The 21286-nt window shown below is 42.5% G+C and overlaps 1 protein-coding gene across 4 annotated transcripts in view; it reads left to right on the top strand.

Moving 5' to 3' along the window:
* LOC140185675 (catenin alpha-3-like) overlaps positions 1–21286 on the top strand; it is a 1719142-nt gene that overhangs the window by 170958 nt on the left and 1526898 nt on the right. For all 4 annotated transcript variants that reach the window (XM_072239175.1, XM_072239176.1, XM_072239177.1 and 1 more), the window contains exon 6: positions 13692–13955. In XM_072239175.1, coding sequence (XP_072095276.1) covers positions 13692–13955 — 264 coding nt within the window. The remainder of the gene's footprint in view (positions 1–13691; positions 13956–21286) is intronic.

Here is a 21286-nt window from a genome sequence, read left to right on the forward strand (position 1 = left end):
GGAGAAAGCTGGGAAATGGGGTTGAGGAGTAAAAAAGAAGGCTCAGCCATGATTGAGTGGTGAAGCAGACTCGATGGGCCAAATAGCCTAATTCTGCTCCTATGTCTTATGTTCTTATGGTCTTATTTATACTGTTTTTATTGAGTGAAATTATTCAGTGTGCCCATGTTATTGTCACTGGGCCAAAAATTGCACAGTACAAGATTTTTGCACACACTGGTCATTAAAAATTAGAGGGAACATTGCCCTCTTGCCTCACTCTGGCCATGGCAATGATCCTTCATCCGCTAAAGGGTGCATTATCTGCTTACTCGAGAGTTCAGTCTGCTGAGTCTGTCAGCAATTCGTGAAACTTGAATTTCATTAAGTCAATTTAAAAGTACACTGCTTAAAGGGAAATTACACGCTGCAGATTCCAGTGAGAGTTATATTTAGAAGTATAGTATGTAGCCTGCAGAACGTCACCGTAGTTCACCGGCACCATCTTGCAATCGCAGGGCCTTGTTGACAAATTTCACATCACATGCCAATGTTAATAAACCTGATTGTAGTTCTGATTCTGAGATCACATTTGTTATTTGTACAAGTTTAGTTTCCTTACCCAGATCAGGATGTACTTACCATGGAGGGAATGCAGATAAGATTCACTGGACTGATTTCTATGATGGCAGGAATGCCCTGAGAGGAGAGCTGAGGATGAAATGATGTGTATTCAAACAGTTTAGACGTGAGAGGGACTTAACTGAAATATAAATTCTGGCAGAATTAACTGAGAGCATGTGAAGAGGATGTTTCCTCTGTATGAGATATTCAGAACAAGGGTCAGGCAATCAGACTATCGGTAAGACATTTAGAATTAAGATGAGAAATTCCTTATTTGTGTAATTCTCCACTGTATGGGGGTGTAGAGACCATGTGACTGCGTTTAAAATGGAAATAGATAAATTACTAGATACCAAAGTTAACAGTGGATATGAGAGAACGGAAGTACTGTGTTGAGATAATTGATCAGACTGGATCATATTGAACAGTGGAGCAGGTTTAAATGGCAAAATTACCTACTGCTGCTCCTATTTTTTTATATATTCTTCTTGATCAAATAGATCCTAGAGTGTCCGGAGGGGAGTAAGACGGGTGGGAGGCAGAAAGATTACAGGGTGAATTTCAAAGTTTAAATTAGACGCGAATGCTCCGGATGGCTCTTGACGTGAGTTGGCAACATCGCATGACGAACGTTGAGCTCCATAACAACCTACCGATGCTCTCCACTAAAATCGAGGTGAGAAGACTGCAACTAGCGGGGCATTGTCTACGCCACTCCAAGCTACCTGCCAGCCTAGTCATCATATGGGAGCCCAAGCACGGGAGGATGAACCCTGGGTGCCCTCCCAAGACTATGGTCAACACGCTCCTAGAAGACAGCGGCGCGACTAATGTAGATGAACTGAACACACCGATGAGGGAGAGGGAGAAGTGGGGAGTCCGTCATCGTGCCCGATGCCGGCCCCCTAGGCCTGAGTCGATGTAGTAGTAGCAGTAGTAGTAGAAGGTCTAGAAGTTCCAAATTATAGAGCCATAGAGTCAAAGAGCATTACAGCACAGAGATAGGCCTCTTGGAACGTCTAGTCCATGCCAAACAGTTTTTCTGCCTAGTCCCATTGACCTGCACCTGGACCATAGCCCATCTATATTCCTCCCATCCATGTATTATACAAATTTCTCTTAAATGTTGAAATTGAACCCACATCCACCACTTTCGCTGGCAGCTCGTTCCACATTCTCACTACTCTCTGAGTGAAGAAGTTGCCCCTCAGATTCCCCTTAAATATTTCACCTTTCACCCTTAACCCCTGATCTCCAGTTCTAGTCTCACCCAGTCTCAGTGGAAAAAAGCCTGCCTGCATTTACCCTGTCTATACTTCTCATACCTCTTTTTCTGCAAACAATCAAACCATAAATTGCTTTACATTGAGGCTTTAGCTCTGAATAAATATCTCAAGGTATTTCACAGGGAAGTAATCAAACTAGAATGGTATTCAGCTGAAAGATGAAAATGTGGAACTGACAGATCAACAGTACTCTGTAACAAGCTGAATACCGGCAGTGATTATAGCCTCTGCTTTCCTCAAAATACTGGAATAATAAGTACACTTCTCCAGCATTTCAGTGAAAAATGAGACAAGGTCATTCACTTCTTTCTCAGTGATTCATCACCAAAGAGCAACTGCTCCAGTTCCATGTCACCCCTGGCCTCAGAATACTCGATCGGCTCATTTCCACCCTGCAGTTGCCTCTTGGCCTGATAGTTGTCTGTCAAAGGGACTGCAGTCCTTAACCCTGCCACCAACATTTGCCACTTAAAGCTGTCAGCCAAAGTTATACACTCTTCTGAAAGTACATCATTTAACTTAAGGCGCAGTGAAGACCTTCTTGCTCATTGGTTTTGAAGTAATTAATTAGGAGTATGTTGTTATATAATTGCTTACAGTGGATAACTGGGACACATCAGGACCAGTACATTTTTTCCCAATTAAGCGGCTGTCAGAATTGGCTGAAGTTTCATGGAAGTAGCTAAGGTGGTATAAAAAAAAGACAAACTACCATTTAATTAGAAATTAGAACTCCAGCAATATAACTACAGTGCTACAAAACTATGCACTAGTCCTAAAATTTATCGACAGAGGAACTCATACAGTGTACGCTGCCGCATTCCTTTGATTGACTGCAAATGAACAAAATCAGTGCAAAGGCATCTGCACTATCTTTCTCACTGTGTGCTTTCTTGAGTTTAAGGTGGAGCCAACATTTCCGCCGAGGCAACCAACTAGCTGTTGCTTTAACATCTTGATGACCAGCTTCTTAGCTAGCTCCCCTGACTTGAGTTTTTTAACATTGGTCCACTGACATGCACACCTCATCCAGTTACAATGGAAAACCGACCAGAGACCGAGGTCCTCTTCAACATCTGGATCCTTACCATCATGCCTTTGTTTTTGGGATGTTCCCTGTTGCCCATCGCATAATGCCCATTCTTCTTGCTGTTCATCTCGCTGATGTATCAAGCATGCTTTTGTAGATCTCAACACTCGGGTCACCTCTGTCAGCTGATGAGTGGTGTTAGGTGGATGGTCGTAAATTTAGTCCAGTACAGTAACTTTTTTCAGCCCGTGTCAAATCTTTCTGTGGCATCTTGGCAAAGGTCAGGATTTTTTTTTCAAGTCAAAATAAAAAAACTAAGTTAGCAAAAATCACTGCATTATGAATTGGCGTCCATTGGCCCAAAAGAAATAACCCAACGCAAGCACATGCAACTGATGCTTTTTAAAAACTCCTCATTCTAAGCACGGTATTGTTACCGTCAGGAAGAAGGTACAGAAGCCTGAGATACACACTCAGCGATTCAGGAACAGCTTCTTCCCCTCTGCCACACAAATGCTAAATGTATACAGTACTGAACCCATGAACAGTACCTCTCTTTTTAAAAAAAAAATTATTATTTCTGTTTTGCACTATTTTTAATCTAACTACTTAATATGCATACTTACATACTGTAATTAATTTTTTTTATATTATCATGTATTGCATTGTACTGCTGCTGCTAAGTTAACAAATTCCACGACACATGCCGATGATAATAAACCTGATTCTGATTCTATAGTGTCTAATAGCCACACAAGTATACACGACTGACGCTAGTTAGAAACTGTTTGGCAACAGTGTCCTGTCCCAATTAAGCGGTATGGTAGCCCAAATAAACGAAGGGAACCCCAGCTATTTTCTCAAATACTTTTCGTTCTTTAAGTGTTGTCCCAAATAAGTGGCTGCCCCAATTAACCAGAATCCACTGAAATTCCTTATTCGTTATAATTGCTTGAACATTGTTGCGTTTTGTTGCATGTCGTGCCTTGACCAACATGCCACAGCAAATTCCGAACACATGTAAATGTAAATGGTGAATTAAGTTGATCCTTGAGTATGTTTTTATTGTGTACTATATGTGGCTGGAATCTCCCTCTGCCTCCCTCTAACCTGCTCTTAGTGCCACTCAAAGGATCAACAACTGCTTACTGTTCCAGATATGTTATAATTCAGCCTGTCTTTAGTGCTTGGTGTGGTTATTCCAAATCTGAGAATTCTGCAAGGAGTGTTGGGTGCTATAAAACCATTTTTTTACTGACCTGCTACTACATCTTCTGGTTTGATGGCAAAGTGAGCACTGATTTGTTACCTGGAATGTGATAGAAGAGCCTATTGATGTGCTGAAGCAATGACTATGTTGTCTGGACTGCACTGGAATGTCAGCCTGAGAGTGTCTCGAGTTTAGTGGTGATTTGAGGCACACCACAGCTCAGCTTTCTGGGAAACCAGGCTTTGTTATTACTGCTCAGGTGCGGTGATGAGGAACAGAGCTAATATGTTGCTCGTCTTATTCCAGAAGTGATTTGGGTAATTACCAATTGCCATAAGATCATAAGACCATCAGACACAGGAGCAGAATTAGGCTTTTCAGCCCATCAAGTCTGTGTTACTACACGCACCCATCCGTGCCAGCTTCCAAGGTTTAGATGCTCTAACCCTCCAGAGTATGGATAGCTGGCACAGCCCTGTTAAAGATACAGGACCATCCCGCTAATTGGGAACCAATTTTTGGCGCCAAGAATTGAGTATTTAAAGTGCACCTGAATGGAGCTTCAAAGCTCAATTGTAAGCCCAACGGGAAATATCGTCTGGCGTTTGTTTTGTGCTCAGTTCTCAATCCAGTTTGATACCGTCTCGATTCTAGCCTTGGATACTCCAGCAATCAGGTCCAAACTAGCCTTCTCAAGGACTTTCTTCACAGTACCATTGAGTCAGTGTGGACCCACTGCGACATTGGAGTCTTTTGTCCACTGTGACCAGACACAACGAGAAGATTTCCAGACTTCCAGGTAACCGTTTGTCAACTTTTGCAAGGAGGAAGCCAGAATCACTTGAGAGAGCCAGTCGGTCGCTCTGTGGAGCCAGTACATCTTCCAACCCTGGAGAAATTCGATGGTAACCCAGGCTCTTGCTGCGGCTGCCTCATCCAATGATCGGCCAATCTATTTATCTCGATAATCGTCTGGCAGAGTGTGAGCGTGACAGCATTGAAGAGGGCTAGCCTGAGCCTGGCCTCGACTCATTGTACTTCCACACCAGTCCCACCCCACCCCGTCCCTGACCTTGGACCGTGACCAGCCCGTCTCCTGCTCAGAACCTTGTTGAGCCCATGCAAATCGGCTGCACAAGAATCTCCACCGATGAGAGGTTCCAGTGTCAGGCCTACACTTTGCAGCTCCCCAAGACCCTCAAGATCAATCACACTTTCCACATTTCCAAATTAAAACCGTGAACACCAGCCCTTTAGTCCCACCACCATCAGTCCTGACACCACCCAGGTTTGTTAATGCTGACCAGGTCGTCACTGTGAGAAGAACTTGGGGCTCGCGAACTGTTCAGTTGGCTCGTCAGCTCCTTGTGGACTTGGAACGATTCGGACCCGATGAATGGTGCTGGGTTCATGAGAAGGACATCTTGGATTCTGCTCTCATCCTTGACTACAATCATCATGTCTCTGAGCAGCCAGGGCCATCAGGAGTCGGCCATAGGGGAGTGGGTTCTGTTACGACACGTACCCAGTCGTACTGGCTTCTGGAATTTAGATGCTCTAACTCTCCAGAGTAAGGATAGCTGGCGTGGCCCCTTTAAAGATTCAGAGCCGTCCTGCTAATTGGCAATCACGTTTTGGGCACCAAGAATAGAGTATTTAAAGAGCACCAGAACGGAGTCTCAGTGCTCAATTGTAACCCCTACTAGTGATATTGTCTAGCTATTGTCTAGCGTCAGTTCTCGATCTAGTTTGATACCGTGTCTCGAGCCTAGCCTCAGATACTCCAGCATTTGGGTCCAAACCATCCTCGTCAAGCACTCTCATCACAGTCTGCTCCTATTGATGCTCATATTAATCAAGAACCTTAAATATATCCAATGACTTGGCCTCCCCAGTCATCTGTATCAATGAATTCCACAGACTCACCACTCCCTGTCTAAAGAAATTCCTCCTTGTCTCTGTTCTAAAGGGAAATCCCTCTATTCTGAGCTTGTTACTTCTCATCATAGACTCTCCCGCTATAGGAAACATCCACTCCACATCCACTCTATATAAGCCTTTCAATATTTGGTAGGTTTCAATGAGATCGTCCCTCATTCTTCTGAAGTCCAGCCAGAACAGGTCCAGAGTCATGAAACATTCCTCATATATTAACACTTTCGTTCTTGGGATCATTCTTATGAACCTCCTCTGGACCGCCTCCAATGCCAGCCCATCCTTTCTTCGATAAGGTGCCCAAAACTGTTCACAATGCTCCAAGTGCAGTCTGGCCAATGCCTCAGAACTTCATCCTCGCTTCCCGTCTTGAAAACTATAACATTTAAGTCTCCAGATCTTATGGAGCAGACAGTTGTTAACTGCTTTTTAACTACAAATGAGATTAAAAGGTCAGACATAAAACTCAAAGCTGGTCCATAAGCACTGCTGGCTTCTTTTTATGAGCTTCACTGAACATGGGCCGTTGAATCAATTAACGACGTGAAGAAGCCCCAGATGAACCAAAGTTGATGTGAATGTGGAGAATGCTTCACACTTGTTGAATGCACACAGAGCACAAAGGTAAATGGTTATGATCGTCGAAGGCCGTTACCCCAGCCCTAGGACATCAAAGTAGTTGATATCATTAAACATAGTACAACACAGGAGCAGCACTTTCAGCCCATGATGTTATACCAAGCTAATTAAACTAGTAGCTAAATATCTAACTAAACTAATCCCTTGTGTTTAGTCAATGTTCATATCCCTCCTCTCAATCTATGGTCACATGTCTATCCAACAGCCTCTTATACACCACTGTTGTATTTGCCTCCACTGCGACCTCTGGCAGTACATTCCTGGCACTCTCTGTCTAAAAGAAAATACCCCTCTCACTTAAAGTACAGTACTACCCTGTATAAAAGATACCAGCTGACTACATTGTCTCTGTCTCTCGTAATAATATAAAGTTCTGTCAGGGTTCTCCTCAGTCTTTGCTGCTGCAGAGAAAAGAACCAGAGTTTGCGTAGCCTCTCCTTACAGCACATGGCCTCTAATCCAGCAGCATCCTTGTGAACCTCTCTGAACTCTCTCCAAAGCCTCCACATGCTTCCTAAAATGGGGCATCCAGAATCAAATGCAGTACTCCAGAACATAGGAGATTTTGTAGATGTTGGAAATCCAGAGCAACGCACGCAAAATGCTGGAGGAACTCAGCAAGGTAGGCAGCATCTATCGAAGTGAATAACCAGTTGACATTTCGGGCTGAGGACCTTCTTCAGGACTGGAAACGAAGGGGGAAGAAGCTCTCGCTTTCCAGTCCTGATGAAGAGTCTTGGCCAAAATGTCAGCTGTGCATTCCTCTTCATATTTGCTGTCTGACTGGCTGAGTTCCTTCAGCATTTTCTGTGTTACAATTCTCCAGATGTGGCCGAACTAGAATTGTATTAAAGTGTAACATAACTGCACAACTGTTGAACTCAGTGTCTTGTCTGATAAGACCATAAGACACAGGAGCAGAGTTAAGCTGTTCGGGCCATCGAGCCTACTCCGCCAATCCATCATGGTTGATTTATTATTCCTCTCAACCCCATTCTTCTGCCTCCTCTCTGTAACATTACACACCCTCACTAATCAAGAACCTAACAATTTCCACTTCAAATATCCCCAATGACTTTGCCTCCACAGCCGTCTCAGGCAATAAATTCCACAGATTCACCACGCTGGCCAAAGCAATTCCTCCTCATCTCTGTTCTAAAGGGACACCTTGCACTCTGAGGCTGTGCCGGGTGGTTCTAAACTCTTCCACTATAGGAAACATCCTCACCATGTCCTCTCAATCCAAGCCTTTCCATATTCAGTAGGTTTCAATGAGATATTCCGCTCCCTCCCCCTTGTTCTGCACTCCAGTGAGTACAGGCGCAGAACCATCACAACACAACTCAGATGTTAACCCTTTCATTCCTGGGATAATACAGTCAAGCATGCCTTACAGCTTTTTTCACCCTATCAGACTGTGCAGGCAGTTTCAGGGAACTATGGAGTCAGATCACAAGATCTTTCTGTACTCCTTCTTCAGCCCACCACCCCAGGTGGGGCAGAGGTTTCTGACAGCAGCTTGGTGAAGTTCTCTGTCCTGGGCCAGTCTTTTGAGCCAGTGTCAGGTGCAGCCTGTCTTTTTGGTGCACACTTCTCCTAGGGATAAATTCCTTGGAGCTTCTGTTGCCATTTCTGTAGCTCCAGGTTTTATGGGATTGGCTTGATAGTCCCATGCCCAAACCTCCTCCATTCGCAGCTGGGTTTGGGACTGTCCATGGCAGTTAGATCCCTTTGTACATCAATGTAATTAAGTGTCCTGCCATTAACAGTATTCTGTCCCTTTATAGTGCAACAACTCAAAATTTAGTTGGAGCGCACTCCATCTGATCTTCTGGACATATCTGGAACTGATCTACACCCTACTGTATCTTTTGGTAGTCCTCCACAATACTAGCAATCTTTGCAACATCTGCAAATTTACTTCCCAGTAGGGATCCTTGTGAAGCACCGCTGGTCATGGATGTTCAGCTGGGATAAGTCCCATCAACGTTTAGCCTCTGTCTTCAGTGAGCCAAGGCAATTATGAATCCAAATGGCCAGTTTACAATGGATCCCATGAATCTCAATCTCTTGGATGAGCCTACCACAAGGGACATTGTCAAATGCGTTACTAAAAATCAAGTAGATAACAACCACAGCTCTACCTTCATCAATCACCTTCAACAGCTCCACAATTACTCAACCAAATTAGTAAGGCATGATTTGTCCTGCATAAAGCCATGCTGATTATCCCTTATTCTGCCATGGTTTTCCAAATTCCCATGAAAGATTCCCTAAGAATCTTTTCCATTCATTTCCCTGTCACTGATGTGAAACTCACTGGTCTATATTTTCCAGAATTATCCCTGTTTTCTTTCTTGAATAATGGAACAGTTTCTCAGGGCAATGATATGAATAGCAGTACTTGCAGATCGTTAAAGAATGATCTGCTATCTACCATAATAATGAAAGTGGGCATATTTGTTTTTTAATTGCACAGTTATTCAGTTGCATTAGCAACTTCTGAGAACACAGCAGCATGGGCAATTTTCAATGATAAGTGATATCAGGTAATGATTATCACCAACAGGAGAGTATTCATCTCTCTTTTGGTTAGCGCCAGGCCCCTCTTGCAGCATGTACTGTTTGTGACTGATTGAGCTTAATGGCAAATCTCAGCATGATGATAGTGTGGAACCACTGGGTATAAAGGGGAAGATTTGGAACACTGTGTTCAGGGAAATAAGCTGAAACAAGGATCATTTCCGACAAAAGGGAGCAAGAAAGACTTCATACTTACCTTTGCCTTCAGGCAAAGTGCGGCTCACTCCCCAAAATGCTCTTTGGCAATGAAGTAACTTAAAAATGTAATCACTGTTTCAAAGTAGGAGGTCAGGCAATCAGTTTTTGTGCTGTTAAATTGCTCTTAAGGAAGAGTTGATAATTAGATAAGCTATTTTGATTGTGTGATTATGAAGCAGCCCAAAAGAGTTTCTCTAGGCTAATTACAGGGAAAGAAATGCTGTCCTGTCATGAATGGCTATTGAAATTAGATATATACTGTATTCTTCAGGGTTTAGAGGAAAGAAAGGTGATCTAATTCAAGCACATAAGATTCTGAGGAGGCATGACATGGTAGATGTCACCAAGTTTCCGCTACTGGTTGAATGTAGCATTTCCTACATTCAATGTCAATCCAGATCTGATACTCAAATCTCAGCAATGGAACTTTAACTCATAACCTCCATTCTGTTGGATTAGTACTTTCATTAAACTTACCTATGTTGATAGTGGGAGGGGACTGAATTTCCACCAACGTAATCCTTTAATCCATATAACCATAGCCATATAACAATTACAGCACAGAAACAGGCCATCTCTGCCCTTCTAGTCCGTGCCGAACGCTACTCTCACCTAGTCCCACTGACCTGCACTCAGCCCATCCATAACCCTCCATTCCTTTCTGTCCATATACCTATCCAATTTTTTTAAAAATGATAATATCGAACCTGCCTCTACCACTTCTACTGGAAGTTCGTTCAACACTTACTTCAAGCTCCCCTGTCCTCCCCTGATAATTGACTTATCACTATATTCATGCGAGGAAAATATGCGCTGTGTTTTTAATATTAAATTTGTTAGATAAACCCTTTTAGAAACGAAATTGAGTGTATTAGCCACTTATCACCTATATTCTGGTGGTGATTAACACCCCCCTCCCCCAGAACAGAATTGCCAAAAATAATTTGTAGAAAAAAAATGGGCACGTACACGCATGCGCAGGTCTTTCTCGGGGTAAACACAACGTATTTGACTGCTACTCTTGTCCGTTGACAACCCTACCTCCCCCCCACCACCCGGTTGGCCGGTCCGAAAGAATATTGTCAATATTAAACCGGTCCGCAGTGCAAAAAAGGTTGGGGACCCCTGCTGTAAACCACTAACCACTATGCTATATACTTAAAATTGTGCATTATGATTTTTTTTAGTTCTAGTATTAAATTGGACAAAAAAAGTGCACTTCATATTGAAAATGATGGTATAGTTAAAAATAAAGCCTTCGTATTTGAGTTTAAATCTCCACTCCACCACGGACAGTCCCAAGTCCGGCTGCGAAAGGAGGAGGGTTGGTCAGGGGGCGAGCAACCCATCCCATATTAACCTAGAGCTACAGAAACACCAACAGAAGCTCCAAAGGCCTCATCCCTGGGAGAGGAAGGATCTTTGAAGATGGGCTACACCTGGAGACAGCGTGAAAGACAGGCCCAGGACAGAGGACTCGGGTGAGCTACTGCTGGCGGCTTGTGCCTCAGTAGGGGTAATGAGGCCAAAAATATATATTTGAGAAAACTTAGAGAAAAGGCCAAAGTTTTATTAGTTCTAGGCAACAAGATATGCAGATCTGCGCATAATAGTATCCGAGCCAACTTTTCAAATCTTAATCTCTTTCTTTGTGGGATCTTCCTTGCCAGACTTTCCACATTGTCTATATATTAAAAACCTCCATTGTGATAGACATTGAAACTTTGAATGTTGTTGCCTGTAATGTCTCTCACTCTTGCATGTTCTCTCTCTCATGCACACACTTGTACTGCAGTGAGTACATTGATGAAGGGCTGTGCTTTTGAAGTCATCTTGCCCATTGTAAGCCATCTCCCATTTTCTTCTTGTTCCAATTGAAATTTTACATATTCTTAGCTATAGGCTGTAAATATTGCTTGTCAAGTCTATGGACAACTTGGTCTTGAGTCCATCAGAACTTAGCTCAAACTGTATATTCTTTTTTTAAATTGTTGTCAACCTCACTTTGTCCAAGCAAGACTTCAGCTGATAGAAACCTGAAACTGAGATGCATTCTATAGGAAAAAATACATTGCATGATTCCAAGCCTTTCATCCCATTTTTTATGTCCATGAATGATTAGTTCAGTGAATTAGTCCATTGGCATTAAGAAAATGGCATCCTGTTTAAATGTTTTGGCTTGCATGTTTACAAATCCACATTTGCTTGTTACTCATGTACGGGCGGTGATTGGTAAGTTTGTGGCCTAAGGTAGAAGGAGTCAACTTTAGAAAATGTAGCACATTTATTTTTCAACATAGTCCCCTCCTACATTTACACACTTAGTCCAGCGGTCGTGGAGCAAATGGATCTTGGACCTCCAGAAAGTGTCCACAGCATGGGTGATTGATAACTTCGTGGCCCAAGGTAGAAGGAGATGAGTTATTAACTTCAAACTTTCTGCACAATCACTCAAAGAGTTGAACTGTATGCGCATGTAATGAGAGCTGTATAACTCATCTCTTTCTACCTTCCTGCTGTGGACACTTTCTGGAGGTCCAAGATCTGCATGCTACAGGACCACTGGACTAAGTGCATAAATTTAGGAGGTGACTATGTTGAGAAATAAATGTGCTAGGTTTTCTAAAATTGACTCCTTCTACCCTAGGCCTCGAACTTATCAATCACCCCTCGTAAATCTCCAAAGCAGCAAGGTCCAGAGGCGGTTACAGTCCCAGCACCATCTTCCTTGTGTTTGTATGAATATCTTCCTCAGCACTTCCTTCTGCTCACACACTGAGATATTAAGTGTGGTCACAAAATTGCTGTTAAAGTGCAGATGTCAAGTTTTATTAATGGAAATATGGAGATAAGGTTACAACCTGTTAAGACTCAAGTAAGTTCAAAGGAAATTTTTTTATCAAAGAGCACGTATGTCACCAAATATTGAGATTTGCTTTCTTGCAGGCATTCACAGTAAAGAAGTACAATCAAATCAATGAAAAACTACACACAAAGTCTGACAAACAACCAATATGCAAAAGAAGACAAACTTATTTTCTTATTAAAAAAACAAATAATAGTAAAAATAAATAAATAGTACTGAGAACATGAGTTGCAGAGTATTTGAAAGTGAATCTATAGGTTGTGGAAACAGTTCAGTGTGGAGGAGAGTGAAGTTCTCCCTGCTGGTTCAGGAGACTGGCAGTTGAAGGGTAATAACAGTTACACACAACCAAATTCAGGAACAGTTATGACTCTTCAACTTCACCAAATTACTCCTAGCAGTGTGTCTCAAGGATGACAATTCTTACATCTAATTTTCAGCTCCTTGCTTGCCTGCAGCCTGGGTGTGCTGCCGTCTCTGCCTTTGGAGGTGTAGTGGGAAAATCCCCAGGCCAGCTAGATACTCTTACAACCCAGTAAGCTGTGATGCAGAGGCAAGAGAATATTGTTGTGACATTGCTTATTGCTTGCCAGACAGTGGTGATGGGCCGGCCGTCTGAGTCAGAGTTCCTATGGTGTTGTTCAGCAACTGCATGTTTCAGTTTTCATCCCAGGGATAATGGTGGAACAGTGATATACTTCCAAGCCAGGACGGTTTGTAACTTGCAGGGAGATTTGGAGGTGATAATGTTCTCAAGCCCTCGCTGCCCTTGTCATATGGTTGGTGGGCAGGGGAGCATGTTGGAAGATACTGCCAAATGATTAATTTTTGCCAATGCAATAGTGTTTAATGACATATGAGCGACAGGTATCTGGTTACCCTTCTGCATGTTCTGATTGCAGTATGAATGTGATAAATGTTCTGGTCAGCTGTATGACCTCAGCATTGCTGATTTAATGCAAATGTTTTCATTGGCTGGAAGCCACCCTGTGGGGGTTCTGCCCTCCAAAGTACAGTAGATCTTGGAAGTGCATGCATTCTTCAGGGATTGGGAAAGAATCGTTATCTTTTCCAGTTTTACTTTACCCTGTTATGAACCTGCACTTCATTTATTTCCTGCACCGTGGCTTTTTCTGTAGCTGTTAGACTTTATTCTGCACCATTATTGTGTTTACCTTATTCGACCTCAATGCACTGTGTAATCACCTGATCTGTATGAACAGTGTGTAAGACCAACTTTTCACTGTATCTTGGTGCATGTGCCAATAATAAACCAATACCAATAGCTGAAACATTTTTTTCACCCTGTTTGCATTATGAATGCTTTCTTTTTATTGGCAGGACCTCAAGTCACCCAGTCAGCGTGAAGGTCTGGCCACAGCCCGTGCTCTCTTGAAGGAAACCTCACCCTTGTTATATTCTACATTCGTTGCTTGTCTGGAACATCCTAAAATTGCTGCACTCCAAACCGGGCGAGAGTCAGTCTATAATGAGATCCAGGAGGCTTTTGCTGTTATCTCTGACACTGTGCAGGGCCATGAATGCCAGATGTCCCAGTCAGTACCTGCTGCTCCATCTCTTGCTGGTGCCATAGATGAATTTGAAGTAAGTAAACTTCGCATTGGCTTTGAGCTTGTCAGAATGATGTAAGTGACATTCGGGTCAATTGTCATGTAAACTGGATGTGTGGTCGAACATGTTCCTGTTCATTCTGAATAAATTGCCACAAAGTTATGCTGAATCAGGACACACTTTTTAAACCAGAAGCTTTCACCATGTCAGTCACGGACAGGAGAATGTAGATGGTTTTGTGGCATGTGTAATTTAATACAGGAATGTGTGAGGTAATGCAATTTGGGAAGTGCAACGATTCAAGGTCGCAGACAAAAAGTGAAATACGGAGGAAGAGAGGGACCTTGGAAGGCATGACTACAAATCTTTAAAAGCAGCAGCATTGTCCAATAAAAAGACATACAGCACACTCTCTGTTGTTATCTGAAGCAGAGGATATAAACCTGTAGAGATGAATCTGGAATTATATACAATATATGTAGTGTATATTTCTGACCAGCACATCACAGGAAAGATGTAATTGCATTGGAGGGTGTGCAGAGCAGTTACTGGGAACATTGTCAGACCTGAAATATCACAGCTACTGAGGATAATTGGATTTTTGGTGTTGTTTTCTTTGAAACGGTGCAGACCAAAGGGGGTCAATTTATGACCCGTGTGAATGGAGGAACCTGGACTGAGTAAACGACTTGGGCCTACTTAGCTGAATGGATGGTCACAAAGCAAGATTTAAAGCAATTGATGGAGGGATTAGAGAAAGATGAAAAAAACACTATTAACTCTCAGAGTGGCAGAAATCTGGTAGTGAGGCAGAAACTCTCAGAGTGGCAGAAATCTGGTAGTGAGGCAGAAACTCATTGCAGTTAAAAGATGCCCACATATGTACTTGGTGTTGTGACCTGCAGGGCTAGTGTGGTGGATGATGGGATTAGGCTGGGAAACTCTTTTACAAATGGCACGGACACAATTGGCTGAATAACCTCCACTTGCGCTGTAAAATATTCTATGGTTCTGCCACCTGACATAGTAGGCAGGGCCTCCTGAGCTATGAGCGTGCCAATAGAAGAGGCTGCCTGCTGCCTGCACCTCTCTCCTGTTCTTCTATTCCATGGAACTACAGGGCTGTGAGCAACACCTGAGGTTAACACTCAGTTCCTGCTGGTGCTGCACTTGGATCAACCCGTGTTGATCTCATGACAGCTCCAACTATTGGCCAGTTCCACAGACCTTAGCTATAGTTCAGCTGGCCGACTCTTACATACTTCATTAGGTCTAAGGATTTTTTGAGACATCCCTCTCATCCCTGGATTAATTCACTCCCTGAGGATACCCCTTTCTTCCCACCCTGCTTCATCTCTGTTCTGGATATTCCTTTATGGATGAGGTCCAAATTTAAGATCTGGTGGGGGAGTGGTTGATTTCGGATGGTGAGTGTGGGTGGAGTGTGCCTGCTTCTCTGGCAGCTGACGATTGCAGTAGTGTTGAGGGCTTAGAATGGGAAACCCTTTAAGTGTGCATCACCAATTGACGTAGGAATGGAGCAGACAGGTTCACGGTATAGAAGGAATAAATATCCAGAACTAAGTACTTCAACTGGGAACGTGGTATTGTGTCATCAAAATGTGCTTGATTGTTGTCTTAGAGATTGTGATACTCTACATGTTCATTCTTCTGACGCTGCATAGAAAAAGTGCTGGAGGAATTCAGCAGGTCAGGCAGCATCTATGGAGAGGAATAAGCAGTCGAAGTTTCGGGTCAAGACCTTTCATTAATGAAACCATCGTACTTTACCTTTGAAAGCAGAATGCTGGCAACACTGTGCTGATACTGCACTGAGAGTTCGGAACAGCTGTTGCTCATAAGAAGATTTAATTATTTAGTTTGATGGCAACTGGGCTCAAAATCTGTAAATATATCAACGCCAGGAAAGAGAAAAAGTGATTTGTGTGGAAATATTAATCCAGAATCCTTGACTGAGACCTCTACATCGCTATTTGTTATTCCTTCTGTTTCCTTCAGCCATTTCCAACATTACTCACTGATAGAAGGAACTCCACTGGCCTTGCTTATAAATGTTTGGGATGAAATTCCTCTCTACAGTCTTGATTCTTCATGTAATATTGATGATGTGCTGCACAGTCAAAGTGCTGTTTCTCACAAAAGACCAAGGCCCCATCTGTCATGTTAAGGAGTAGTGGGTGTTCCCATTATAGTATTTCAAAGTTAAAATTAATTCTCAGTGTCTTGGTTAATAGTATTGTCTTGTGTGCAAGCCTAAGAATCTTTTCAAAAAGTTCAAAGGGAAAGGGAATCACAGTGACATATCACGACTATTACCTTTGAAAACCGGGCTGATACTCCAGGAAGAGCTGCGTGACAGATGAAGCAGAGAACTGAGTTCTGATCTATGCTATTCAATTGACGATTTCTGATTTCACTTACAACTTACTCCCTTCTTTCTTATCTCAAAATGATTCAAATTCAATTAAGAACTTCTGTAGTGCAATTCCATATGATGAATGATTGAGCAGGATGGGCCTGTACCCAAATGGTTGTAGAAGAGAGTGATTTTATTGAAATAGATAAGAATCAAAGGAAATCTACACAGCATAGTTTATCCTATGAGGATATTCCTTGTGTAGGAGTCTAAAACTGGGGTCATAATTTCAGAATAAGGTGAAGGTGAGGAGGAATTTTCTCTCAGTGGATATGAGTCTTTGGAGTTTTCAGCCCCAGACAGCTGTGGAAGCTGAATCATCGATGTGCATGTATTCAAGGCTGAGAGAGAGAGGATTTTTCGTTGCAAAGGATTCTAAATTATAGAAACATGCTGGAAAGTGGAGTTCAGACCAAGAAAAGATCTGCTATGATTTTGTTGAATCTTGAAAGAGTGAGTGGTTCAGCCCTGCTCCTGCTTGTTTTCTTACTGTTGAAATGTGAACAAAAGCTGTAGCTGCTTTGCATGCAGCAAGGTGCCAGGAACAGAATAATATAATTCCAGAATGTTTTTGATAGTTAACCATTGTTAACACAAGTAGAAGAATATTCGACTTCATTTCAAATAGTGTTAAGATTTAGTTCCTTAACTCCTAGTGGGAAAATGAAGCCTTTCTGAGGCTTGACTAGAAGTTTCTTCCTTGTCACTACTGTAGGGAGGAGGTAGTGAAGCATGAAAACTCACACTCAGTGATTCAGAAACAGCCAGTTGTCCTCCAGTATCAGATTTCTGAACAGTTATGAACACTACCTCATTATTGCTTATCTTTGGCACTAAGTTTATTGAGTAACTTATAGTAATTTTATGTCTTACGGTACTGCTGTAGCAAAACAAATTTCAAATTTCAAATTTCACCGTAATACATAGGAGCAGAATTTGGTCATTTGGCCCATCGAGTCTGTCTTCCATTTCATTTTGGCAGATCCATTTCCCCTTCAACCCCATCCTCTACCTTGTAAGACAGTGATAATAAACCTGATTCTGAAGCAGGGACCCTTATCAATTACTGTGCTGAAATTTCAACCTAGATTTAAGTTCTATATGATATAAACATAAAGCATCTGATGCAGAATCTTTAGTGCCGTCTCAGATTCACCAAATGGACAACTTGCTACTACAATTTGTTATCCGTAGCTCATGTTTTCAATAGTAAATAGCAGAAATTACTGATGTTTCTTCAATGCAACATGTAAAAGTGAATTAATGAAGCATTGTTCAAAACTATTTTTCTTCGTATCTGGACAAAATGAGATGTATATGTTTGGAAATTAATAAATCTTTAAAAGACCAAAATCAGAATCAGAATCAGGTTTACTATCACTGACATATGCCATCAAATTAGTTGTTTCATAGCAATAAACATTTATTATAAGTTACAATAAGAAATATAAAAAATTAAGTAGTGCAAAACAAGAGCAACTAGTGAGGTACTGCACATTCAGAATCTGATGGTGGGGGGGAAGAAGCTGTTCCTGAAACTTTGAGTGTATGTCTTTAGGTTTCTTTACCTTCTCCGTGATGGTAGTAATGAGGAGAGAGAATGTCCAGGATGTGAGAATCCTTCACTATGGATGTCACCTTCTTGAGGCAATGCCTTTGTAAGATGTTTTGATGGTGGGGAGGCTGGTGGCTTTGATTGAGCTGGCTGAGTTTACAACCCTCTGCAGCTTTTTCTGATCCTATGCAGTGTTCCCCCCGCCCCATACCAGATGGTGATGCAAGCAGTTAAAACGCTATCTATGATACATCTGTAGAAATTTGTTTGAGTCTTTGATGGCATAACACATCTCCTCAAACACCTATGTTCCTTCTTCATAATTGTATCAATATGTTGGGCCCAGGATAGATCTTCAGAGCTGTTGATGCCCAGGAACTTGAAGCTGCTCACCCTTCGAATGATGTATGTTCCCTTGACTTCCTCTTCTTGAAGCCAACAATCAGTCCATGGTCTTACTGATGTTGAGTGCAACATCACCCAACTAGCTGATTTATCTCGTTTCTGTATGCCACCTCACCACCATCGGAAATTCTGCTGACAACAATTGTGTCATTGGCGAATTTATAGATGCCGTTTGAGCTGTTCCTAGCTACAGTTCTGTAGATGCTCCTCCACCTCCCTTGACCATACCTTCGTGGTTATCATCACTGGTGCTGAGGTCCTTAGTCTCTGCGTGTACCCTGGGAGTAGAACACAGACAGGTGATCGGACTTGTCAAAGCATGAGCATGGGTTGGCCTCGTAAGGGTTTTGATGGTGGTGTAACAGTGGTCAAGTGTGTTGGCTGCTCTGGTTCCACAGGTGATATGTTGGTGAAAGATGACTAGAAACTTCTTTAAGCTAGCCTGGTTGAAGTTCCCCGCAATGATTGGGAAGGGATCAGGGTGCGCTGTCTTGTGACCGCTGATCATGGTGCTCAGCTACTCTAGTGCCTGCCTGATGTTGGCCAGGGGTGGAATGTGTAGACTGACGGTGGAAAATTCCTTCGGCACATAGAATAGATAAAACTTGACCGGCAGATGTTCCAGGTTGGTAGAACAGGACTGAGACAGAACTGGCATGCCTTGGCACCACAATGAGTTAATCATGAAGCAAACATCACCACTTCTACTTTTACCTGATACTGCTGTCTGGTCCAAGTAGTGGAAGATGAAACCCTCAGGGTGAAGTGCTGTGTATGCACTGCTGGGGGTGAGCCACGTCTCTAAGAAGCAAAATACACAGCAGTCCCTGATGTCCCTCTGGTACTGCAATCTTGCTCTGATAACTTGGATTTTATTTTCCAGAGACTGTGCATTAACCAGCAGGATGCTAGGTAGCGGGGGCCTCGGGGCCCTGTATTTCAATTCTAACTGCAGCTCAGCTTGTCGGTCGCACTTTCTTAAACGAAAACTGCTCTCGTTACTGAGATGCTCTTCAGTCCAGAGTCTGCCGATTTTTAAGATCGATAGGTTTTTTAAACGTATTAAAGCGACATTTCTTACTGAAGTACTCATGGCAGTGACTTTAGATTCCAGCTGTAGTAGTCTTAAACAGGAACATTTGATGACTCTCTTCAGAGCTGCAGACAAAGAGTCACCGCTCTCGGGCACCATTTCCAATGATTACATAATGTAATGATTAGATATAGTTTATGTGGAGAATCAATATGAGACAGATAGATGAGCAGAGACTATGGGACCTTGTGATATATTACATTAACACAAATTTGGATAAGATACCTGGGGCAGAGTCTCTCCTTCCTATCAATATGTTGTTAGCTCATGTTGAATGTACAAAGTTCTAATTACATTAATTATTAAAATATGTATATTATATACAACCTTGAGATTTATCTCCTTACAGGCAACCACAAAACAAACAAAACCAAATAGAACCCATTAAGAAAAAGAAGACCATCAAACACCAACGTTCAGGGACAGAAAAAGTGAACTGTGCAAACAATAAAAGTAAACAAATAACATTTGGACCTGAAGTTCATGAGAATGAGTCCAGGGGCACAAAGCCACTCAAAACTGGAACCATTTCAGGAGCCCATTAATTGCAGGCCACAGCTTCGGTTCAGCACAGAGACAAGTAAACCTCGAGGAGCATCGAGCTAAACCAGGCCATCCTTCACCTCCAAAATTGACACCCTGGGCTGGTGCTTAAATCGTGTAAGCCTTGGGTCGCTCCTTGCTCTCAGACCCCAATTCGACCCTTACCTGACATTTCCAATTCAGTCCAGAACTTAAATCAATCAAACCTTGGGTCTTCCCTTAATCTTGGGACCAGGCCTTGGCCACATCCCCTCGACTCTGCCTCTAAGCTGCTTAGCTTGGTTCTACTGCATCGAATTGCCTCCGTCTGCTGCAGCAATGGCTAAACATTGGCTCATTGTCTGCTCTCGGGCCCAGGTCCTGCCACTTTAATTCGGCCTGTGCGTGCCACACCGCCACCATCTTGCACCTTCAAGGCTTCAGGTCGCACCGCAAAAATGCCAGGTCGTAAAGGTCGTTCAAAGGCTCGGCTATTGATTGATCGTATCCAAGAAAGAGTGTGATTAGTAAAGTAGCTACTAGTTTCGTTTGTTTTGTTTGCTATCGGCAAGTAGTCACAGTGATTCGCCAGTGGCATCTTAAACTGATTGCCTGTGTATAGTTGGAAGAGAGTTTGACTGAAGAGGATAGAAACCTTGTAGATTGGTGTGTCCCATGTCTCCTGGAGTTCTTTGAGTACCTTGGGAGGAATTAATTTAAGATTAATTAATCTGTTTCAACATTGTGCAAACCGATTGAAGATCACACAATTCCTGACTTGCACTAAGACAATGTGATAGGGCATCTGGTCTTATATTTGGATCTGTAACTAGGCTGGCCATATGGCGTGTGGCAGGACATACTCAGAAAAAAGTTGTCTGTTGAGAGGAAAGCTTCCCAGGGAGTTACAACTAGAAGCTGTGAAGCTAAAAATGTAGGAACAGGAGTAGGTGATCCAGCCACTGAACTTATTCTGCTATTTATCCCGATAATGGCTAGTCCAAGCTCAAGTTTATTGTCTTCTGATTGTATGGATATTAGACCAAACATTCCTCTGGACCACAGTGGATATATCACACTCAGCACATAAAACAAAATATTACCATAAATAAGTTAATAACATGTAATTCAAAATGCATGCAGTGTACAGCATAGGTAAACAGAAAACAGAAAACAGCTCGCTGTCCTTGTCACCAGACCTCAGTTAATCCAGGGTATTCAATAGTCTCACAGCCAGAGGGAGGAAGTTGTTACCTAGTCTGTCAGTCGTAGTCCTGATGCTCTTATACCTCCTTCTTGATGGTGATGGGTCAAAGAGGTTGTGAGATGAGTGTTAGGGATCCTCAGCAATG

Source organism: Mobula birostris, chromosome 21, assembly GCF_030028105.1.
Source record: "Mobula birostris isolate sMobBir1 chromosome 21, sMobBir1.hap1, whole genome shotgun sequence".
Lineage (NCBI taxonomy): Eukaryota > Metazoa > Chordata > Chondrichthyes > Myliobatiformes > Myliobatidae > Mobula > Mobula birostris.